Source organism: Passer domesticus, chromosome 16 (genome assembly GCF_036417665.1).
Source record: "Passer domesticus isolate bPasDom1 chromosome 16, bPasDom1.hap1, whole genome shotgun sequence".
NCBI lineage: Eukaryota > Metazoa > Chordata > Aves > Passeriformes > Passeridae > Passer > Passer domesticus.
The window spans coordinates 7,457,112-7,477,935 of record NC_087489.1 but is presented as its reverse complement, the minus strand read 5'-3'; the positions used below and the strand labels follow the sequence as shown (position 1 = coordinate 7,477,935).

Genomic DNA, 20,824 nt, shown 5'->3' with positions numbered 1-20,824 from the left:
GCTTGGCCAGGTCCTCACCCAAGCCCCAGCACTGCCATGCCTGCCGCTGGATTCCCAGCAGCAGAGTGACAAAGGGAAGGGTCCCGCAGCCCCATGGACAGAGGGGACCCCTGCAAGGCACTGGGGGGTTCCTGTGGTTGGCACAGCATGGCAGTGGTGGGCAGGGCAGTGGTGGGCAGCTGTGTGAGGGGCCCCGAGAGCCTGCGACCCCCTGAGCCACCTGCTCCTGCCACCACGCCTCCCCACTAAGACTGGGATTATCCCACAGGTTGTATCCGTCATTAAATACCGACTAATAACGCTCTCAGGATATTAAATATGTAACAAACCCGCTTAGCGCTGGCCAGGACGGGAAGGCGAAGGTCACCGGTGCTAATGAGCCCGGCCACATCCCCGGATCCCTGCAGGCCCTGCTGACAGCAGAACGTCCCAGGGCTCAGGGGCCAGCACCCAGAGGCCCCATGCCCCTGCACTACTCCATGGCCAGAGCCCGAGCAGCACCTGGAGCTCCCAGCAGACAGCAGGCAGAGCTCTGGTCCCATCCGTCCCCCACTGGCTGATGGTGTGCTCTGGGCAGCCGCAGGTGTGGAAGCCCCAAGCCAGCCGGGACACTGGTGCTGCTGGCTGGGACCAGCCCTGGCCATGGCCTCGCGGTGGCCCCATAACCTTGTCCCCACGGGACTCGTCCAGCCTAATCAGCACCGTGGATCTGCTTGATTAGATAATGGGGCTGTAATCTAGGAAAGCGCCTGCGGATTGCGCGCAGCACCCTGACCCTGCACGGCACAGCTGGAGAGGGAGGGCACGGCCGGCACAGCAGGGGACACAGCTGGAGCCGGGCGAGCCGCAGCCCGGCAGGCACAGCCACACACCAGCGCCACCGGCAAGGCGGGTGAGAAGGCAGCGGGACACAGCCACGGCTGGGACAGCCACATCAGCGCGGCCACCTCGGGGAGGTGCGGGGTCACCACAGCCCACTGCCCTGCTGGTCGGGGGGTCCCACAGCGGCCCCGGTGCCACCGCCGTGCCCTGCAGGAGGGCAGGGAGAGCCGGGCAGGGATCACCCCGCAGGGATCACCCCACCCCCGCGGGGCTCAGGCTTCACAGAGGCTCTCACCGAGCCACGGTGGTTCCCGGCCTTTTTCCCCCTCTGTGGATAATCAGTTTAATGCAGGAGCAGAGAACTAAAACTCTGCGATTAGCTGTTATAATCGCATGTAAATAGGCCCAGACAAGCCGCTCAGGAGGGCGGTGTGTGGCTCGGGACAGAGTTACACGGGATTTAGGCTGTTTACCACTCGATTAATTTCATGACTCCAGCCCCCAGCCCACCGCTGTCCCAGCTGCCTGGCTCGCTTCTCAGGAGTCAAGGTCACTCGGGCGGGAGGCAGCTGATAGCCCAGGGCCTCTGCCAGCAGCGACTGGCCCAGCACAGTGCTGGGCTGCTGGACCCGAGGGCCTCAGCCCCAGGGCCAGGCTCAGGCTGGGCTGTGGCATCCCTTGCCCCTGGACCCCCAAGCAGGCACACACACAGGTCTCCATCCCTTTTTATTCATAAGCATAGTCAAAGCTTGAGAATGTCACAGCTGAACCCTCCAACAACCACCAGCGGATTAACACAAGTCCATTCCTCTTCAGAAGAAAAATAGAGCATCTTCTGCCCCCCTCTCCTTGGTTCCTCCAGTCCAGAGCCCTGCTGCTGCCTGCCCGCAGGCTGGAGATACCACAGGAGGGCTGGCTGCTGGCACACTAGGACCACTGGCCCCATGGCTGCGGGGAGCAACGGCTGTGGCTGCACACACCTCATCTCTGACACTGCACCACAGTTGTGCCCAGCCCATGGCTTCCCCAGGATCCTCACGTGCTGGGCTGATCCATGGCTGCCCCCGCAGGGAAAGGGATTTCAGACCACCAAGTGCAACAGGCAAAGAGACCGTGCACACAAGGGCTGCCCCTGTGGCTGCTGAGCAGTCTCTGGGGGGAAGTCAGGACCCCAGGGCACAGGGCCGAGCGGCAGCGTGTCCCTGGCTGCGTCTGTGCCCCCACGGCTCCGGTGCGTCCCTCGCAGCCCCGGCACAATAAGGCAACTGCTGGCTGGGGCGGCTGCAGCCGGCGCAGCGCGGTGCTAGTCCGACAGCGTGATGACGTCGTAGTGGATGCCCGGCTGCAGCTGCTGCATCTGCTCCGCTGCTGCCTCGGCGGTGAACACGCCCTGCGCCTGCGCCATCGCCGCATCCGCCACTGCTGCAGGGGAGAGGTCAGTGCTGCCTCTGAGCGAGGGCAGGGGCAGCCACTGCCCGCTCAGGGCTCCCCTCCATGCTCCCCACCTGTCCCCGGGAAGGGACAAAAGGCCACCCTGCCCATGTGGGGCTCCAGCTGGGAGCACAGCTCTGCTTAACCCTGTTCCACAACTGACAGGCAGGGACCAGCAAATATCTGCCCTTGGACACCATGGCTGGCAGAAAACAGTGATCAAGCCTGATCTTCCCAGCCCTCCCACCAAGGACTGCACGGGCAGCTTGCTGCCACCCCAACAACAGGACTGGCACCCCAGCCTGGGAGGACAGGCCCTAATGGCACAGGGCTGTGCTACTACCTGAGACAGCCGAGTGTGCTGCTGCTTCCAGCTGTGCCTGGGTGACGAGCTGCTGCTCTGGCGACACAGGCATGTACTGGATCTACAGAGGGGAAAACAGGGAATGCCTGAGGGGATGGTTCCTCCTGGAGCTGCTCCAGCCATGGCTGCTGCACTCAGGCACCAGCCCATGAGCTCCCTCTATTTCACATATCCCTCCCCAACTGCAGCCTCAGACCCACCCTCCAGCTCCTGCCAACCATGCCTGGCTCCTTACCTGCGACTCCGGGAGGAACTGGCCATCCTGCTCATACTGGATGTGGGTGATCTGACCATCCTGTACCTGGGGACAAACAGGGAGGCTGTGGTGGGGGGGTCTGTGGGTGTCCAGGCCTCCAACAATGCTGTGACCCAGAGTAGGCAAGAGGGAGCAGGAGGGGGCCCAGCCTCACACATGACACCCCATGAGCCCCACCCACCATGTGATGGGAGCAGATAGTCTGAAGCTCACCTGGATGTGATGTCCCTCTGGGACAACAACATACTCTTGGGGAAGCAAGTGCGGGACACCTTCCTGGGCAATAATGTACTGAACCTGCAAACATGGGAATTCAGACCCAGAAAAAGGTCACCACTCCCCACCCCCATCAGAAGAGCTGGATTTGGTCTGTTTTCTGTGCCTGTTTCTACCACCCCAGTGCCTTCAGCTCTCCCTGTGGAGCCCTGCTTTCCCCCACTGCTGCCAGCTCTTCCCACTAGACAGTCTCCCATCCGTGGGCCATGTCCCCTCACCTGGTTGTCAGCAGTCACTAAGTGCTGTACTGTCTGTCCGTCAGCAGTCGTGATCTCCTGGATGTAGGCTGCCTCCTCCTGCAACGTCAGCAAGTTCCCAGTGTGGTCAGGGGGGCTGGGCCTGACCACAGCCCCCCAGGAGGCTCCCACTGTGAGGAGGGGCCACACAGGACATGAGCTGAGGCCAAGGGACCCAACTCACCTGGCTGGTGACGCTCTGCTCCTGTGCAACAAGGATGTGCTCCTGCCCCAGAGCCTGCTGCAGCCGCTCGGGAGCCAGCACGGCCTGGCCAGCCTGCAGAGCTGCTGCAACACAGAGAGGGTAGGGATGCTGCTGGGGACACTGCCAGGGCTACCCACACCCTCGCTCCCCAGTGCCTGAAACATGCCCCAGTGAAAAGCACGAGGCAGTCTCTGGGCTCTGCTCACCCTCCATATCAGAACCTCAATTCTGCTTCCAGTGTGAGCTGCTCCCACATGCACTCATCTACCAGGACCTGTCTGCAGGGAACACAGGCCCCCCTCATTCTGCACAGTTGCCTGGGCCCAGCCCCTTGGTCTCTGTCTCCAGCAATTCCAACTGCAGGAGAATCCTCCTGGCCCTTCAGCCCCACCAGACCCACAAGCTGGGAGAATCCTGCATGGGACTCTGGATGTAGGACACCCACAGGTCAGCCCTGGTCCCAGGGACATGTCTTACTGTGTAGGGTGGCCAGGGTGTCCTCGTTGCTGTTCAGGATGATGGTCTGCTGGGCAGCAGCTGGCCCTGGCCTTTTTCCCTCTGAGCTGTGCAAACGCTGTGTGTGGAACTTGAGGTGCCCATTACGGTTGAACCTATGGAGAGGCAGAGTGAGGTGGAGTGTGCCACAGGCAGCACAGGATCCTGTGCTCTCCGCAGGACACGGGCCCCATCAGCACATCCCACAACATGGCCTGTCCCCTCTCCCAGCATGTTCCCATCAGTCCCAGGGACTGAACCCTCCTATGCAGAGGTTCCTCGCAGACAAAGTTGGGTCCACCTGCAGCAGGAACCATTCCCAAGGCCACTGTCCCCTCTAATGGGTTGATGCTGGGGAAGGTTTGGGGCAGACAGCTCTGCCAAGATTTTATCTCCTCTTGAGCCTTGCAGAGCTCTGTGGGATCCCTCAAAGCAGGATCAGCCCAGCTCCACCACTCACCTCTGCCCACAGACCTGGCAGGCGAAGGGCTTCTCATTGGTGTGGGTCAGCATGTGCCTGCGCAGGTCCTTCTTGTTCTTGGAGGCAAAGCTGCAGTGGGGGCACTTGTGTGGCCGGAGGTTGGCATGTTGAACCATGTGGCTCTGGGGCACAAGGACAAGTGCTGGGTCAGAAACCCCCGTTTCTCCAAACCCCTTGTTCCCAGGGCTGCCCTGCACCAGGAAACTTACCCGGACCTCTGGCCAGAGTGTGGCAGTGAAGGGACAGTCGGGACACTTGAAAGTGCTGGGCCCAATGTGGGCTCTCTTGTGACTCTCCATCTCCGCTCTCCCTGTGAACATGGCTGTGCAAATCTTGCATGAAAACTTTTTGGCCGTGGAAATCTTGCATGAGAGCTTCTTGGCTGTGGAAACCTTGCATGTGAGCTTCTTGGCCATGCCTTGGAGTGCAGGCCACTTGATCTTTGGGGGTGACACTTCCTGCCCCTCGGATGCTGGGGATAAAGACGAGTCCTTCTGGAACAGACTGGTGACACACTGCACCACGGGCCACTTGATGCCGTCGGGCTCTGCCTCCTGGCCCTCCGCGGGTGAGGAAAAGGCAGCATCCCCGCTGAGGGGCTGCGAGAGAAACACCAGTCACACCTGCTCCCACTGCTGCTGGGGATGGGGAGAAGGCTCACATCCTTACCTCCATGCTCTGGAACTGGCTCTCTGGGACACTGGATGACATGATGTAGTGATTGCTATGGTCCTTCAGTGCCTCCTCTGTCATCACAGCTCCACTCACCACAACTGTGTGGGAGGTCTCCACAGGACTCTCCTCCTCACTGTTGGAGAGCACCGGGTCAGTGACAATCTGCCTCCTCCTCTTCCTCACCACTAAAGCCTCCCAGCTGGAGGCCAAAGTGCCTCCCCCTCCCCACTCCTCCCATACAGCTGACCTGTACAGCGTGCCAGGGGCCTGGATCTCCTCGCTGATGGGTGTGATGATGCTGTACTCTGCTGTGCCATTGAAGGGGATGGTGATCTGCTGCAGCTCCGAGCCACTCAGGCTTGCTTCCCCATAAGCCTCCTGCACAAGTGTCTGCCCAGACTCTGCCATGTGCAGCATCACCAACTTTTGCTGCTGCTCCTTAGAGTCCACCTTTGCCTCCTCCTCCTCCTGTGCCTGCAGCTCACAGGGGCCTGGTGTTTCTCCTGGGTCATCTGGCTTCACCACTGCCACCTGTACAATACAGCAGCTCAGCCAAGGGGGCAAGGCTCTGCAAGACACCCCTGCAGCAGAACAGGGCTGGGAAGCCTCCTTGTGCCAGCCCCCAGCAGGCCCAGCTCCCCTTGACTCTGCCCACCTGCAGCGAGCTGGCAGCCAGCTCCCGCTGGGTGCTCATGTTCAGCAGCAGATCCAGGGCTGTCTGCGTGGCCAGCTCTGCTGATCCAGACACACCTGGGGGGTCAGATAGAAGGGTCAGGCAGGAGCTCACCTACCTCCTCCCTCATCCCACCCCCTTCCTGAGTGCTCACTTACCTTGTTCATAGATGATGGTGGCCCCTTCCAGGGAACCTTGCGAGAGAACAGAGGGCTCTGCACCTGCAACAGCCTGGACCATGTGACAAGTGATGGGGCCAAGAGGTGCCTGCGTGAGAGAGAGTGCTGACAGCACAGTGGGCAGCGAGCACCAGGAGCTGGGACTAGGCCTGGCACTCACCGGTGAGCTGGCCTCTGGCTCAGCCGGTGCCTGCACCTGGCTGTGCTGCTGCTTCAGCTCCTCGATCTGCTGCAGGGTGAAGAAGGGGCGGCGGCGGCAGGGCGGCTCCTCGGGGTGCCTCTGAGCCCACTCCTCGAAGGAGTCGGCGTGGCGGCACTGCACGTGCAGGCGCAGGTTCTTCTTGTGCTTGGTGGTGAAGTGGCAGAACTCGCAAGCGAACGGCTTCCCTCCTGCAGGGAGGGGGACTCAGGCAGGAGGTCCCCAGGCACGGGAGGGAGAGCAGGCAGACTCTGGCTGTCTTTGGGAGAAGGGGGGTGCAGGGCATCGGTCAAACAGGTTCTCTCACCTGTGTGCTTGACTGCCATGTGCGAGACCAGGAAGTCCTCCCGGAAGGTGGAATACTTGCAGACGCTGCACTTGTAGGGCTTGTCATTCATGTGTGACAGCTGGTGGTTCAGCAGGACCTTCTTGTCCTCGCAGACATAGTCACAGAACTCACACTTGAACCTGCCAGGACAAAGCCACCTGTCAACCCTGCTGAGGGGGAGCAGGACACAGGTTCTGCCCAGGCACACCGGGCTCCTACCTGCGGTTGGCAATGGCCTGGATGTGTGTCAGCAGGTGCATCTTGAAGGTGTAACGCTTCTTAAAGGACTTCCCGCACTGTGGTGAAACAAAGTGAAGCAGAGCTCACCCACTGCCCTTCCTCACCCGCTGCCAGCCCCTCCCCAGCTGCTCCCCCCTCACCTTGTCACACATGTGTGGCTTCTCTGTACTGTGTGTCTTCATGTGCTGTGTAAGCCTCTTCTGCATGGGGTAGACACGGTTGCAGACAGGGCATGGGAAGGAGTTCAGCTTTGGTGGCTGGATGGAGAGCATAAAGATGAGATCACCTGGATGAGCTCACCAGTTTCTTTACCTTCTCCCCACTGGAGGACCTGGGTTGCCTTTCCTCAGGAGATCCAGAAACAATGCCCTCAACAAGGCACTGAGATTTTGTGAAGACCCAGATGTGCCTCTTCCCATGTAACAGTGTGGAGATTCAAGTCAACAGAGTATTCAAACTCACCGGATCAGCTCTCTTCTTCCTGAAAATAAATAAGAAAAGCCCCTTGTGTCAGCCACACCTCAAGCTTTCTTATACCTAGACAACAAAACTCTCTGTTTTGGAAAGGGTCAGGGGATGGGGCAGCCACAGCCACCCTCCCAGGACAGGAAGAACAGTGTCAGTGCTGTTCAGTCCCCAGGACTGTGCTGCCCTCACCTGTCCCGGCTGTGCACTGTGGAGTGCCGAATGACATCCTTCTTGTACACGCTGGTGTAATTGCACTCCTCGCACTTGTAGGGCTTGCTGCCCACGTGGTTGAACATGTGCTCCTGTAAGAGGCAGACCAGGGCCATGAGACCTGGGGCTGCCAGGCAGCCTGTGGGTTCGAGGAGGGCAGGTGAAGCTCACCTTGAGGGAGGACCAGCGCCGGGAGCGGTAGCTGCACTGCAGACACTTGAAGAGCTGCGGGTCGTTGGCCTCGTGCGAGTTGACGTGGAAGCGCAGGTCATCGTGCGTGAGGAACCGCGAGCCGCAGATCCGGCACAGGTAGGGCCGCATCAGGGGCTTGGGGGACTTGTAGTAGTACCTGCAGCAACAGGAGCAGGGCTCAGAGCTGCAGTGGCAAACGGGCTGGCCCAGCCCTGGGCACAGGCCCGAGGGCCCAGCGCACCCCTCACCTGCGCCCCATGTACTTGCGGTATTTCTTGCCCAGGAAGCGGCGGGAGGGCCGCCCGCGCCGCCGGGGGACGACGTCTGCATCCTCAGCACCGGTGTTGGAGGAAGGGTCCTTGTTCTCCGAGTCAGACTGGCTGATGCCGGGCTCTGCCAGGTTCTCACTGGTCCCATTCTCCAGGCCGGAGGAACTGGCTGCTTCTGAGCTCTGCAGCTCCTGGCTTGGTGTGCTCTGGGACGTCACCAAGGGCTCCACATCCCCTCCTGCTCCACAGAACACAGCACAGCTCCATCACACTCTCGCTGCGGCTCCAGGAGCTTGTGCACCACTCCCTGCTCCACCCCTGAACAGGGCTGCTGCCTCCCAGCTGCCTCACCTTCCTGCATGTCCTGAGACATGTTCTCCAGACGAAGCAGCTTGCGGGGTCTCCCTGGCCGTCGACGTGGCCTCTCCTCGCTGGAGGTGGCGACAGTGCAGCCATACTTGGGCAGTCGAACCCGGGGCTCGTCCTCAGCTGGGTTGTAGTCACTGTCCTCTGCAGGCAAGTGCCCCAAAACATCAGAAAAGATGATGGGGAAAGACTGAGCTACGTAAGATGTGGGGAAGGCAAGTCATACCTTCAGGATCATCAATAGCACCAGCATCCATAATATCATCATCTTCTTCCTCTGGGGCCTCCTCATCCTCAGTCTTTGGAACAGCTCCCACCTTTCGTGGTCGTCCTTTCTTCAGAGCCAGAGCTGAACCCACTGCCAGAGAACAGGGAGAAAACTCTTTACCAGACCGTGCCAGAACAGGCCCTTGTGCTCCAGCTCCTCTCTTGTTTCTTCCCAGGAGAGAGCAGAGCCTGTCTGCAGTGAGATGAATTTCTGTGAGCCCCTGGCACACACCTGGCTGGAAGTGACGCTCTTTCATGTGGTTAATCAGTGTTTTCTTAGAGACACTCTTGTACTGACACATCTTGCACTTGAACTGCTGCACCACCACCACTTCCATCATCTCTTCCAGGGTCTCCAAGTCTGGCTGGTCCAGCTCCTCCCCACCATCTGCCTCTCGGGCTCGGTGTGGCTGTGCAGGCAGCTGCAGCACTTCCAGCTGCCTGGAAGGCTCTGAAGGGCCGGGCTGGTCAAGGCACGTGGAGGTAGGTCCATCACCAACAGCCTCTATGGCCAGGCTATTGGCTAGAGCAGAAGTGGCCATCTGGGACACCATGGGGGCACCTGAAACACCAAAACCCACTCAGCCAAGACCCTCCCTGCATCCAGGGCTGAACACGAGCTCAGGAACAGGTCCCAGCAGGAGTGTGGGACAAGCACTGTGGCTGATACAGCTGGGACACCCACTGCAGGCCATGCTCCAGTGGCACAAGGCTCAGAGGCAGAGATGGCCACCACGGACAGCCCAGGGAGCTCCCTCACCATCATCAGGGCCTTGCAGAATGAGGTACTGCGTGGTCTCTGCCCTTCCATCCTCTGCGCTGGTCACGGCGATGCAGCCTGGCAGGGAGAGGAGAGCAGAGTGGTGACTGCCAGACCCAGGGGCTGGAGCCACTGGGGCTCCATGGGGCTACCCCGGCTCAGACAGAAGCCTGAAGGTGGGAGGAAGGCCTGGCTCTGGGCTGAAGGAGCAGCTGGACAGAAGGAAGGCTGTCCAGCAACATGAGCTCCTCACCAAACCCTCGAGTCACTGCAGCAGGGTAAGAAGAGAAAACCCTGCTGACCAGTTGGACTCAATGATCTCAGAGGTTTTCCTAGCCTTAATAATTCCATGTCCATACTTCCCCACCTCCTGAGGCCTGGTGTAGTGGCTCCCTCCCCAGCCCAGCAAGCCATCTCCAATGGGAGCACACACTCACTCTGGATGATGTCAGGACCGATGGTGGACTCGATGATTTTGTCAATGGCAGAACCCAGGTCTGAGGAAGTGGATGCAGTGGAGTCTGACACAACTATGGCTCCATCGGTGATGACACTGGAGTGGACCAGGACCTGTGGGGACTCTGACACCATGATGGACTGGCTCACAGTGGAGACACTGGAGACCAAGGTGGATTGGGCAATAGAGGATGAGTCTGGCAGGTAAATCCTTGGAATGGCATCTGTGCTGGAACTGCTCTCTGAGACCTCTTCCTGGCAGATAAAAAGAGTCCAGAAGAGCTCAGGTGAGAGACCTTTGCCAGCCCAAGCCCGTGGGGCTGCCAGCTTATGCAAACGACCCAGAGTATCACTGCAAGACTTCCAGGAAAGGAATCAGAGCAAATCCTTTAGTACTGACAAAAACCTGGACCTGCAGGGCTGCTCTTGCTGCCAAGGGGAGTTCTGCTCCTCAGACTGACAAGTGGACCAGAGGTATAACAGAGTATAACAAAGTATAACAGTGCAAAGCTCAGTCTGTCAGAAATATCTACAGCAACCCCCAGGAACCAGAACGGCGGCTGCCCTCCCCGCCACCCCGTCCTTCCCAGCAGCACCTACCAAGGAGACCCCGCTGCTGTCGGAGCTCTGCCCCACGCAAGACTCATCGGCCCGGGAGAGCGGCCCGGGCCCCGCGGCCGCATCGCTGCTGTCCGCCGACACGGCCACCGAGCTCCCGACGCCCAGCCCGCTCTCGGTGGGCTCCTCCCGCGCCGCCCGCGAGCTCGCGTCGCTGCTGCTCTCCACCGCATTCTCCTCCATGCCCGCCCTGCCGGGGCCCGCTACGCTCGACCTGCGGGAGCACCGCCGCCGTCAGGGCCGCCGCCCGCCTCCCGCCGGCCGCGTCCGGCGCGGGGCTCGGTGCTGGGCGGGCGCGGGGCCCCGGCGCGGCCCGGGCCCATGGCCGGCGCTCCGAGCGCCCTCACGGGGCTCCCGCCGCCCGCCGGCCCCGCTCCCGGCATGCCCCGCGGCCCCACCCGCCGCTCGGCCGCCATCTTGCCGCGGGGTCCCCCCCGCCGCCTCCGCGCGCGCGCACACGGCGGGGCGGCCCCGGTGCCGCCGGGGCGGGGGAGGCGCCGCCGCGCCGGGCCGAGGGGGCCCCGCCGCCGCCGCCCGCCCGCCAGCCCGCGCCCTCACCCGGTCCGCCGCCGCCCCGCCGCGCCCCCGCCGGAGCCGGCACCACGGCGGCCGCCATGCCCCCCCGCCCTCTTGCCGCGCAGCGATATGGCGGCGCTGGCCCCGCGCCGGGACTACTTACGGCCGCGCGGCCCCTGCCCCGCCCGCAGCGCACGCCGCGGCGGAGATGCGCTCCGCGCCCCGGCCGCCGCCTCAGGCGCCTCCCGGGGCCGCCCGCCTCCCGCGGGAGGAGAGAGGCCTCGGCGCCCCGCCGGGGACTACTTTCCCCGCGGAAGGGTCGGCGGTGGGGCGGCCCTGCGTCATGGCGTCAGGAAGCGGCGCCCGGGCCCTGAGCGTCGGCGTCGCGCCGGGTTGCGCTGGTCACGTGACGGGAAGGCGGAAGTGCCGGCGGGACGGGGCCGGAGCGGCGCTCGGTGCGGGCACACCGCGGCGGGCACACCGGGGCGGGCACACCGGGGTGGGCACACCGCTCGCTCCGCTCCCGCCCGGCCCGGCCCGGCAGCGCGTCCCCCTGCCGAGGTCCTTAGCTTGGCCGAGCCGTGCCGCCCCGGCGCTCCAGCTCCCGTTCCAAGGCCGCCCATCCCCGGAGCGATCCTGGCCCGGGATCTCCGCCTCGCCCCTCCTGCGGGGCCCGCGGCCTTGCCCCGTCCAGCCAGCCTCGCGCTGCTGAGCGCTTTCCCCGTCGCTCTCTGGCGGGGAACGGCGCCTCCTGCCCGCGTGTTCCTTGAGGCCAAACCCGCCTCTGCACCTGAGCAGCAGCACCTCCCGAGGGGCTCTCGCTCGCCAGTTCTGCCCTCCGGGATGGCTTATCCCCAGAGCAGATGGCGACAGGCGCCCGGTTTGGCTGCACGGGGTGCACAGGCTGGGGGCTGCTCTGGCCTCACGCGGGGCTCCCGGGGGCTCCCGTGGGGCACTGCCGGCACCTCCCGGTGCCCAGCGTTCCTGCAGGATGCACTCGGGCCCTGCTGCTGCCCCAGCTCCCTGCAGCGCTGCGGGTCTCGGTGCCCTTCCAGATCCCGCGGCTGAGCTCAGCTGAGCTTGGCCTGGGCTTGGCCTCAGCTCCGTGGCCGTGGCTTTAACAAAGCCTCGGGTGGCTCCCTGTCCCCACGGATAGTTTCCCATGCTGCCGTGCTCTGTTAGAACGGCTCCATCCCGGTTTTTCCTGGAAGAAGGGCAGCAGTGCTGTGCCTGTGCTCTGTGGGGGCTGAGCCCGGCTCGGTGCCTGTGGAAGGAGCTCTCGGGCTGAGGGCTCAGGGCTCCCCGTCCCAGCCGGCCCCGGGCTCAGCCCGAGCCAGCCCGCAGTGCAGGTCGGGGTGGCAGTGCCATCGTGCCGCCGGTGCCAGCCGCTCTGACACGGTGCCAGTGCAGGAGGACAGACAGAGTGTCTCATCTGGCGCAGTCTGAGCCTGGACACAGCCTGCCAGAAGCCGAGCTCATGGCTGCTGGGCTGGATCAGCACTTGGCGGTGCTGCCTCGGTGCCCCGCTCCGGGGCTCGGCGGGCGGTGCCCGGACCCAGCCCCAGGGCCCGGGGCTGCTCCCGGGGCTCTGCGGTCCCCGGTGTCGCGCCCCAGGTGACAGATCCCGGCGGCGCTGTGTGCCCGGCAGAGGCAGCAGAGGAGCTGCGCCGCCAGCTGCTGCGTGTGCACCTTCCGGCTCTTTTTCAAGCTAATTAAATGCATCCTTGAAAGGTTTATGCCCTCATCCATCACGGGCAGACAGCAGCGGTGAGAGCCATCCCCGGGCTGGCTGTGTGAGCTCTGCAGCAGCGCTGCTGCCGCTGCCTCGGGGCTGAGTCCCCACACGCGCCCGGCTGCTGCCGTCACTGTCATGTCAGAAACGCACAACGACCAAGGGCTTGAGCTTTTTTTCTCCCGCTGCTGCTTTTTAAAGCAGCCCCGAGCAGCTCAGTGGGGGAGGTGGAGGTGGGGAGGATGGGAGGGAGGTGCTCCTGTGCCCGATGTCCCCTGTCCGAGTTCTGTAGAGCCCAGCACCGCCTGGGACCGGCTCAGTCTGGGTTTGGAACGCCCTTGTGCCCCCTCCGTGCTCCTGCTGGGGAGGGGGAGCGGAGTCAGAGGAGCCCTTGGCACAAGCTGCCCGCCAGGTAGAGGAAGCTGGCTGGATTTGTGTCAGACCAGCAGGTTTCCTCTTTCTGCCTTCAGTCAGCTGCTGAGCCAGACAAGTGAAGGATTTTCCCAACTGGTGATGGCTGCAGGGCAGAGCAGCCTGAGCTCCGGGGGCTCAAACGAGCCCTCCTGGAGCTGGCTCGGCCGATGGAAAGTTGCATCAAGCTTCCCTGTGGCCCTGCAGAGGTGCCCCATGTCCTCTGTCCCGGTGAATTGTCCCAAGCAGAGGTTTGCTGTGATGGGTAACCTGCTATTTTTAAAAATGCTGCGTGCCCCCAAGCGGGGTGAGCGGGGGATTTCCAGGGCAGGCAGAGCACGGCTCCGTCCTCGGTTCTGCAGGCACAGCTCCTTGCTGATAATTCTCTGCTGTTGTGCCTCCGAGCCTGAAATCACTTCAGAGCCAAAGAAAACACAAAGAGATCTCAGCAAGAGGCTTAAAGAGAATCCAAAAATGGCTGCAACACGTGTTGGATGTGTGTCCAAATACCTTGGCGGGGGGAGCAGCAGGTTAAAGGGCTTTTGGGAACGGGCTGCGGAGACAACGCAGCGCTTGTGCCTGGAGGACAAAGCTCAGGCTCGGGCGGAGTGTGAGGCTGGTTTTATCAGGCTGCTCGATGGCTGCTCTGACAGGCTGTCCCAGGCCCGGGAGGTTTCCCAGCCCCGTGCTCTGCAGCCTGGATGCAGGAGAAGGAAGGGGCTCCCATGGGACACGCTCCGTCCAGGCAGGGTGGGTGACCCCTTCGGGGGCTGTCCTCGCTGGTGGCCCTGCCACGCCGGGCTGCCCCCTCCCCGGCGCAGTTTGCTCAGCTCCCACAGTGGCTCTTCCATGAGCTCATGGCCCCGGTCACTGTCCCAAAATAGGAGGTGGTTGTGCTGAGCACGGTGCCCAAGGCAGAGCCTCAGCTCCCCCCCCTGCAACCCGAACCCCGGACTTCCACTGCCGGTGATTTTGTCATCCTCGCTGTTTGTTCCTCCTTGTTTTCTTTTTTCTTTTCAAAGAAAACATTGTTGCGATGTTTGTGTAGCTGCAGGGCACGAATCCACATCAAGGCTTGTATTTATATCCCACCTGGGAAGGGCAGTTGCATCAGCACATTTTGTAAAACGTTGAGCAAAGCAGCCCCTGCTGCAGGAAATGGTTTTTCTTCACACCAGATTGCCTCACGGCTCTGTGCCTTCCCAGCAAAGGAGAAGGCTCCTGGGGGATCACTCCATGCCAGGGTGGCCGTGAGAGTGGGCAGAGCTTCCTGCTGGCACTGCCTCGGCCCCTCTGCCCTGTGCCAGGGTGGTGCTCCTGTGGCGAGCAGCCTCCCCGTGCTGGCTGTTCCACTGGGATCCCCATTTCCCAGAGCACTGGTGGGAGTGCCGCAGGATGATGCCCGTGTTCTGTGGCCACCAAAGCTGTGGTGAAGCCATGGCCTCAGCCATGATGCCACCCTTGGGCTCAGGCAGGGCCCTCCCGGGACAGGCGGGAGCCACTCCCAGTGGAGGAGCCCATGGAAGCTGGCAGTGAGACCACTCAGAGCCTCTCACGGTCCCCTTGGCAGGAGGCAGCTCACTGGCCCTGGAGGTGCTGCTGGTGGCTGTGCCTTGGGCGTGGAGGGGCTCTCCTGGTGTGTCCTGGTGCCTCTCGTGCCATCAGTGCCTGCCCTGACCCCAAGACAGAGTGACAGTGGTGCCAAGCCATGCATTCCATCTCTGATGTGTCTTGTCCCACACAGGTCAGTGCCATGGCTGCCATTCCTGGAAGTTTTTGGGGCTATCAACAGCCTTTCCAGGATGTGCTTGGAGCTGCTGGATGCAAACAGCTGGCTCCCTCGTGCCTGCCAGAACTGCTGCTGCTACTGCTGAGTGTTTTTTTTCCCCTTCTGGAGGGATCCTGTGGCTTCCTTCCCAGACCCTGAGACCTTGGAGCCACAGTCCAAGGCCACCAGTTTCCACCCTCTCCCGTGCTGCTGATTCATCACTGCTGGTTAGTTAAAAAATGGTAATCAGCAAATTACTGAAATATAAGTAAAATAAACAAGGTGGGCAGAGAACTGTGTATGCAGCAGGGCCCCAAAGGCCTGGGGTGTGCAGTGTGCTGGGCTCTGTCTGTCCCCTGCACTCGTCCCCAGCACAGGGCCTGTGCCTGGGTGAGCACTCCTGGAGCAGGGGGTCAGTACCTGGCGCTGCCATGGCATTCCTGACCCTGCCAGTCCTGCGTGTCTGCCCAGGCTGGTCCTGAGAGGCTGCTCTGCTCAGTCCCCCCAGCTCCAGCCCCTCAAATGGAAGAGGGGTTGCTATACCCCAGGGCAGAGCAGGCAGAGCTGCTCCCCACCCCGTGGGGGCATAGCAGCTCCCACAGTCTGCTGGCTCTTGCCTGGGTGCTCTCCAGCCCTTGTCCTCCCCGGGCAGCCCAGCAGCTCTGTCCATCCTGCTGTTCCCTCACCCGCGGTGTGCCTTCCTCCTCTCACACGATGCCCGTTGTGAAAGGTCTCAGGTGGTGTGGCCGGGGCAGCTCCCGGCGGGCAGCCAGGCTGTGTGCCATTCCTGGGCTGCCTGGGCTTTGTCCATATGCCTGTGTTGACAACTGAGCTGCTCTGAGTTAATTTGGCAGCAAGCGCTGGAACAGTTGTCAAATGTTTTACTGAAATCCGAACGTGTTGCATCTACCGCCCTTCCTTCTGCTTTGCGCAGTTTACAATTAAATACGCCAGTTTTGCCCATATTCCACCTTCCACAAACCCCCGCTCCTTATTCCCAAGCCGCTCCGTTGCTGACAGCCATGGATTCCTGGCAGCACGCTGTCCCCTTGCACAGAGTCAGGCTCCTTGTCATTGTCACAATTGCTGCTCTTCCTGTTTTAGCAGGCAGCTGCCGTGCCCATGTCACTGCCGGGAGCAATGCGTGCCCACCCGTGCTGTGCCATGGTGCTCATGGTTCACCGCAGCAGCTGTGCCCCCCCGGGCTGGCAGCCACCCACTCTGTCCTGCCCTGCTCCCCTCCCGGCTCCTGCCTCACTCCTGTGGTGCACAGGAGATGCTTCCATGGAGCTGATCTAGCAGGGGATGCTGAGGGGATGCTGGCCATGAGGCTGCCCATTCCCCTCCCCAAATGGTCCCCAGGTGACCTGGACCCTGTGCCCCTCACCCCTGACTGAATATCCCATGCTCTTGCTCCCAGCAGGTGGGAAAGTTTGGGAGGAGAAAGGCTGGTCAAAGCTGGAGGCAGAAGCTGAGGCAGGAGGAGGGTTAAGGGATGGGATGGAGTTTACAACAAGGAAGTCCTGGAGCACAAGAGCCCTGCAATGTTCGGAGCAGGCTGCTGGTGGCCGCGGTGTGAGGTGTGCCAGGTGCCAGCCCCAGCCCCTGGTGACTGGAGCTCTGGGTGGGACTCCTGCAGCATTCCAGTGGGACCCCAACAGACACGGGGGGTTCCCAGGGTGGGCATGGAGGGGATGTCCCAGCCCAGCACAGGGAGTGGCTGTGCCGCCCACCTGGATACCGGGCTCGGTGTGGCAGGCGGGGATTCCGTCATGTGTGCTCTGCGGCTGGGACGGGCGGTGACACGGCAGCGCTGGTTTCAGCGCCTGCAGGGCGGAGTGAGCCGCCCGGTGACAGCGACAGCGTCATCCTCACCCAGACAAGGTGCGGGAGCCGCAGCATCAGCCTGGGGACAGCGGGGCTGGCTGCCAGTGGCACTGAGGGGTAGGGGGCTGGGACACCAGGCAAGCAGCAGTGAAGAGTTGGCAAGAAGGGGATGCTGAGAGGTGGGGAGATTCCCAGGTGAGGCAAGGGGCAAGCAAGGAGCTGAGCAGGTGCCCCACAGAGCTTGGGGCAGGCAGGGAAGGGATGCAGGCCAGGCACTGCTGGTGCTGGAGAGTTGTGGATCCGTGGCATGCAGGGTGGCTGCCGGGAAGGGTCCTGGGCCCAGCTGGAGCCTGCAGTCCCAGCCCACGCGGGGCCCAGCGCCAGGACAGCAGATACGGGAAGTGTGTCCAGGAATGTTGTTTCTGTCTGGAGCCCTTGAGCAGGAGTGATGGAGCTCCGAGCCTCTGACGCAGAGCTGCTCCCTCTGCCCTGTCCTGCTCCCACACCAAGTGTCCCCATACTCTGGTCACTGCACACCATGGGCTGGTGCTGGCTATGGCAGCCAGTGCTGGGGTGTCGGTTCTGCCCCCTGGGCATGGGGTGGTGCAGAGCCCATGGGACATGCTCAGCTAGAGGCACGCAGTAATGCCCTGCCCACTGCTCAGGGTGTCTGGCTGTGCCATGGTGGCCGTGGCACTGGGTCTCCCTGCAGCTTCTGCCAGGTCCAAGTGCTCCCTCCCCTCTGCACAGGTCGTGTTCCCCCTGCGGCCGGCCCTTGCTCTCCCCAGTCCAGTGCTGTCTCACCCGCACAAGATGCTGACTCTCTCCCACCCCACTTCCCCTTGCCACCACACTCCTGCTTATGCTGGGAGGGAGCCTGATGCCATCCACACGCCTGTGCCTGTCCTTTGCTCCTGTGTACCCCTGTGCCCTGACTCGGGTTTCTGGGTGTGAAGCAGTACCTCTGGCAACTGGGTGTTCCCTCACCCCTGGCTCCTGAGCTCCCCACCAGCTTTGTTGCCCTGGTGCATCTCATGTTTGAGGACCTCTCCCCTGGCTGTCTGGTGCCACACTCCCGCCCTGGCTGGCCCCCACCCTGCTTGCCTCTATGGGGGGAATTGAATTGGGGGGAGTCTAGGGGCCCTGGCTCCATACAATGCCCCCAAACCTCACTGCTGACCCAACCAGCACCTCCCAGCAGGAGACCTGCAGCCTTGCAGAGGTGCCACTGTGTCCTGTCAGCCTCTGTCCTGGGCAGGGATCCAGGCAGGCACAGCCCCCTTGGAGGTCCTGGCTCAGTTTCCCACAGAGGGTCTGCCTGGGGGTGGCAGTGAGTAAGGGTGTGTGAGGGGCTGCGGTGGCTCTTCCTTCCCCTTTCGGCAGCGACGGCGGTGACCGGCAGCCTCGTGGCTCGGCCAGTGTCTGGGATGGAGGATGTCTGCCTGGGATTTTCCATCTCACTCCTTTCAGGGGCTCTGGGAGTGAAAAAGGCCATGGGCAGCCCGGGCTGTGCACAGCTCCTGGGGTCTCTGGCATCCACAGCCCTCTCCTGCCTGTGGCACTGCCCTGTCACCGCTGCCCTCCTCTCTTTCCCACCACCTGCAGTGGCTGCCCCAAGCCTCCCTCCATACGTGCACTTTCTGAGGAGCCTGTGCCTTGACCCAGCTCCCACAGACAAGCTGATCGAGGCTGCCTTCCATGGGGCTCATGCCAGCAGCGCCGAGCCCATCCCACAGAATTCCCTGCTTGGCACAGAGGCTGCCAGCACTGCCAGACATGGGGGTTTCCCTGCTGCCCTGGCCCTGCTCCCTGACAAGCCTCCAGAGAGTCACCAGAAATTCCCCCGGGATGGTTCCAGGAGGAAGCTGGTGAGCGGGGCCATGAGTCAGTGGGAGCGGCCAGGACGGGGGCAGAGCTGTGGCTGCCAACCCCCCACCGGAGCTCCCACTGCCCAGCTCGAGGGCTTGCTGGGACTGGTGCACAGTGTGTGGGGCTTTGGCCCTCATTTCCTTCTGCCATCACTTGCTCCAAGGTCCCACTCCGCTCCCAGCCCCTCTCTGCCAGCACTACTCTGTGCTGCTGGGCTGTGGCTCTGCCCTCAGGGTGCCACAGGCAGCACGATGCCATGTGTGCCCTGGCAGAGTGCCCAGGCTGTTGGAGCTGCAGCTTCTGCATGTGGAGGAAATGAAGGATGGGAATAGCATGGGGAAGGCCAAGGGATCTGCCACAGCGCCAGGGAGACCAGAGTCAGATCTGAATTTCTGACTCTATCCCAGAGCTGGAGTCACAAGTCTCATTGTCAGGGATGCCCTGCAGGTTCATTCTCCCAGGGGTTATTTAGCACCCAGCTCTCACAACAGCTCTGTGCTGTGGGCTGAGGTCCTGGCAGGCTGGAGAGTGGAGGATGTGGAGCAGTGCCTGCTCCCAAATGGCTCAGGAGCCACCAGCCTCAATGGGCTCTCAGGGCACCTTGGCAGAGGCCCTCCTCACCTCAGCTGCCAGCCAGGCAGGGAGCAGAGAGCCACTGCTCCTGCCTGCTGGGCCACCACAGTGACAAGGGGGCAGGCTGGGCCCTGTGGGAAGGGGCTGTCGGGTGACCTGGCTGCTGGGTCCCTGGGCTATGTCCCTCCATGAGGGAATGCTTGGCTGGATGTGTTCGTCACACCGGGTGCAGGACGGCGGCTGCTTGTGAAGCAATTTCCTGTGCCAGGGAATGGGGGCTGCTCTTGCAGGGCTGTGGTGGGGGAGTGAGGCAACCCCCTGATTTCTCACCATTGCTTCCTTCCAGCTTAGCCCACACTGCCGGCGAGTTTCCTGTGCCCAGCCAGCCGTGGCCCTGGGAGGCAGCCCACCAGCACAGGGCATCTGGCAGGTGATGCTGCCCAGGGATGAGCCCTCACTTGGGCATGGGGGTTTGTCTCCAAGGGCACAGGGAGCACAGCCCTGACCTCTCACTGTCCCCAGCTGTGCTGGATAACCTGCTTGTCCTTTGGCTGGGCCAGGAGCTGCTGGTTTGGCTCAGTCAGAGCTGGGGGACACTGGGAGGGGGTGGCTGCTGAGCCCCAGTTTGGCACTGTCGGGAGCTGGGAAGACAGGCACCAACAGCAATGGGGTGCACAGGAGGATCCTCCTGGTGAAGCCAGCTGAGTTCATGGGGCTGAGCTTCCTTGGGCTCATGGGGTTTGTGAGGGCTGGGGCAGGGGAGCAGCTCTGGGACCTGTGTCTCAGCAGGGCTGCACCAGTGCTCCCTCCCCCCCGCTGACGCTGCGCCTTCTCCTCTGCCATCTGTTTTCTCCTCGCTCCTCATCCCTGTTTGCTTTCCCCTTCACTGCTCTCGTTCCCACAAGCGTCGGCACTTTGGGAGAAGCAGGAAAACACCATCCCATGGCAAGGTCTGTGCTGTGCTGGGTGGGAACCTGAGTCAGCAGCACCCTGCAGAGCAGGGCAGCAAGGATAGGGCACCCCTAATGTCCCAGGGCCCCAGGTGGAGCATTCCTGTGCCCCGAGCTGCTCCTGGGCAGGCACTGCCTCTGGTACCAGGGAGCTCTGCCATTCAGCTGCTGGAATATGGGCTTGGAGTCATGGGGTGAGGAGCCATGGGCATCTCCAATGCTGGAAACGAAACACTCTGACCCACTGGGGTGATGCAGCTGTGGTGGGGAAGGATGTAGAGTCCTGGTGAGGGTGCAAGCTTCCAAACCCCAGGCAGGTGGGCTCCAGGTGCTGGGGCTCAAGTGAGGGTTCCACTGCTACCTTCCCCCCATGCCCACCCACGTCCTTGCGGGTCTGGGTCCAGCACCATCAGCCCTTGGCCAGCCAAGCTCAGTGTCAGCCTGTGTGATGACACAGCTACAGGTCCTGAGCACCTGGCTGGCCTCCAGTGATGCCCTGCTGTCCCCACAGCTACTATGGCCTGGGGGCCAGCAGGGCAGTGCCGTGCAGGGCAGCCCCAGGGTGGCATGGGGTGCTGTGCTGTGGCCCGGTGCAGCTGCCCAGCCACTCCTTCCTGTCCTCCGCGCGTGGCTGCGGAACGCAGCGTGTTTAGTAAACAAGGTGATGAAACAGTTAAGGCAGAGATGGAGTGTGCGTTTCGTCACCGTGGGA

The 20,824-nt window shown here is 62.4% G+C and overlaps 1 protein-coding gene across 7 annotated transcripts; it reads right to left on the bottom strand.

Moving 5' to 3' along the window:
* Positions 1-1,535: 1,535 nt before the first annotated feature.
* On the bottom strand, positions 1,536-11,272 carry ZNF335 (zinc finger protein 335). 7 transcript variants are annotated; one of them, XM_064391799.1, is made up of 28 exons: positions 11,146-11,272; positions 10,449-10,680; positions 9,830-10,103; positions 9,393-9,470; positions 8,865-9,194; positions 8,592-8,723; positions 8,351-8,509; positions 7,979-8,237; positions 7,710-7,887; positions 7,518-7,630; positions 7,323-7,341; positions 7,001-7,117; positions 6,840-6,916; positions 6,600-6,760; positions 6,254-6,483; positions 6,073-6,181; positions 5,897-5,991; positions 5,489-5,772; positions 5,236-5,374; positions 4,776-5,165; positions 4,546-4,688; positions 4,068-4,201; positions 3,570-3,673; positions 3,368-3,445; positions 3,087-3,170; positions 2,853-2,918; positions 2,597-2,678; positions 1,536-2,244 (listed from the first exon to the last, which is right to left on the bottom strand). In XM_064391799.1, the coding sequence occupies exons 2-28, from the start codon at positions 10,647-10,649 to the stop codon at positions 2,126-2,128; spliced, it is 4,155 nt and encodes a 1,384-aa protein (XP_064247869.1). In that variant the 5' UTR covers positions 10,650-10,680; positions 11,146-11,272; the 3' UTR covers positions 1,536-2,125. The 7 variants fall into 7 exon arrangements, with proteins under 7 accessions (XP_064247869.1, XP_064247868.1, XP_064247871.1 ...); XM_064391798.1 differs by lacking the exon at positions 11,146-11,272 and adding an exon at positions 11,025-11,103; XM_064391801.1 differs by lacking the exon at positions 11,146-11,272 and adding an exon at positions 11,025-11,103 and having other exon boundaries at positions 1,536-2,241.
* Between the last annotated feature and the right edge of the window lie 9,552 nt (positions 11,273-20,824).

Bases quoted from the DNA above. Each gene is read 5' to 3' on its own strand.
- ZNF335 (XM_064391799.1), bottom strand. From the start codon at position 10,649: ATGGAGGAGAATGCGGTGGAGAGCAGCAGCGACGCGAGCTCGCGGGCG. The intron at 7,888-7,978 runs GTGAGGGGTGCG...CTGTTGCTGCAG, and splicing joins CGCAAGTACATGGGGCGCAG to GTACTACTACAAGTCCCCCA. The intron at 3,171-3,367 runs GTGAGGGGACAT...CCATGTTTGCAG, and splicing joins TAGTGACTGCTGACAACCAG to GTTCAGTACATTATTGCCCA.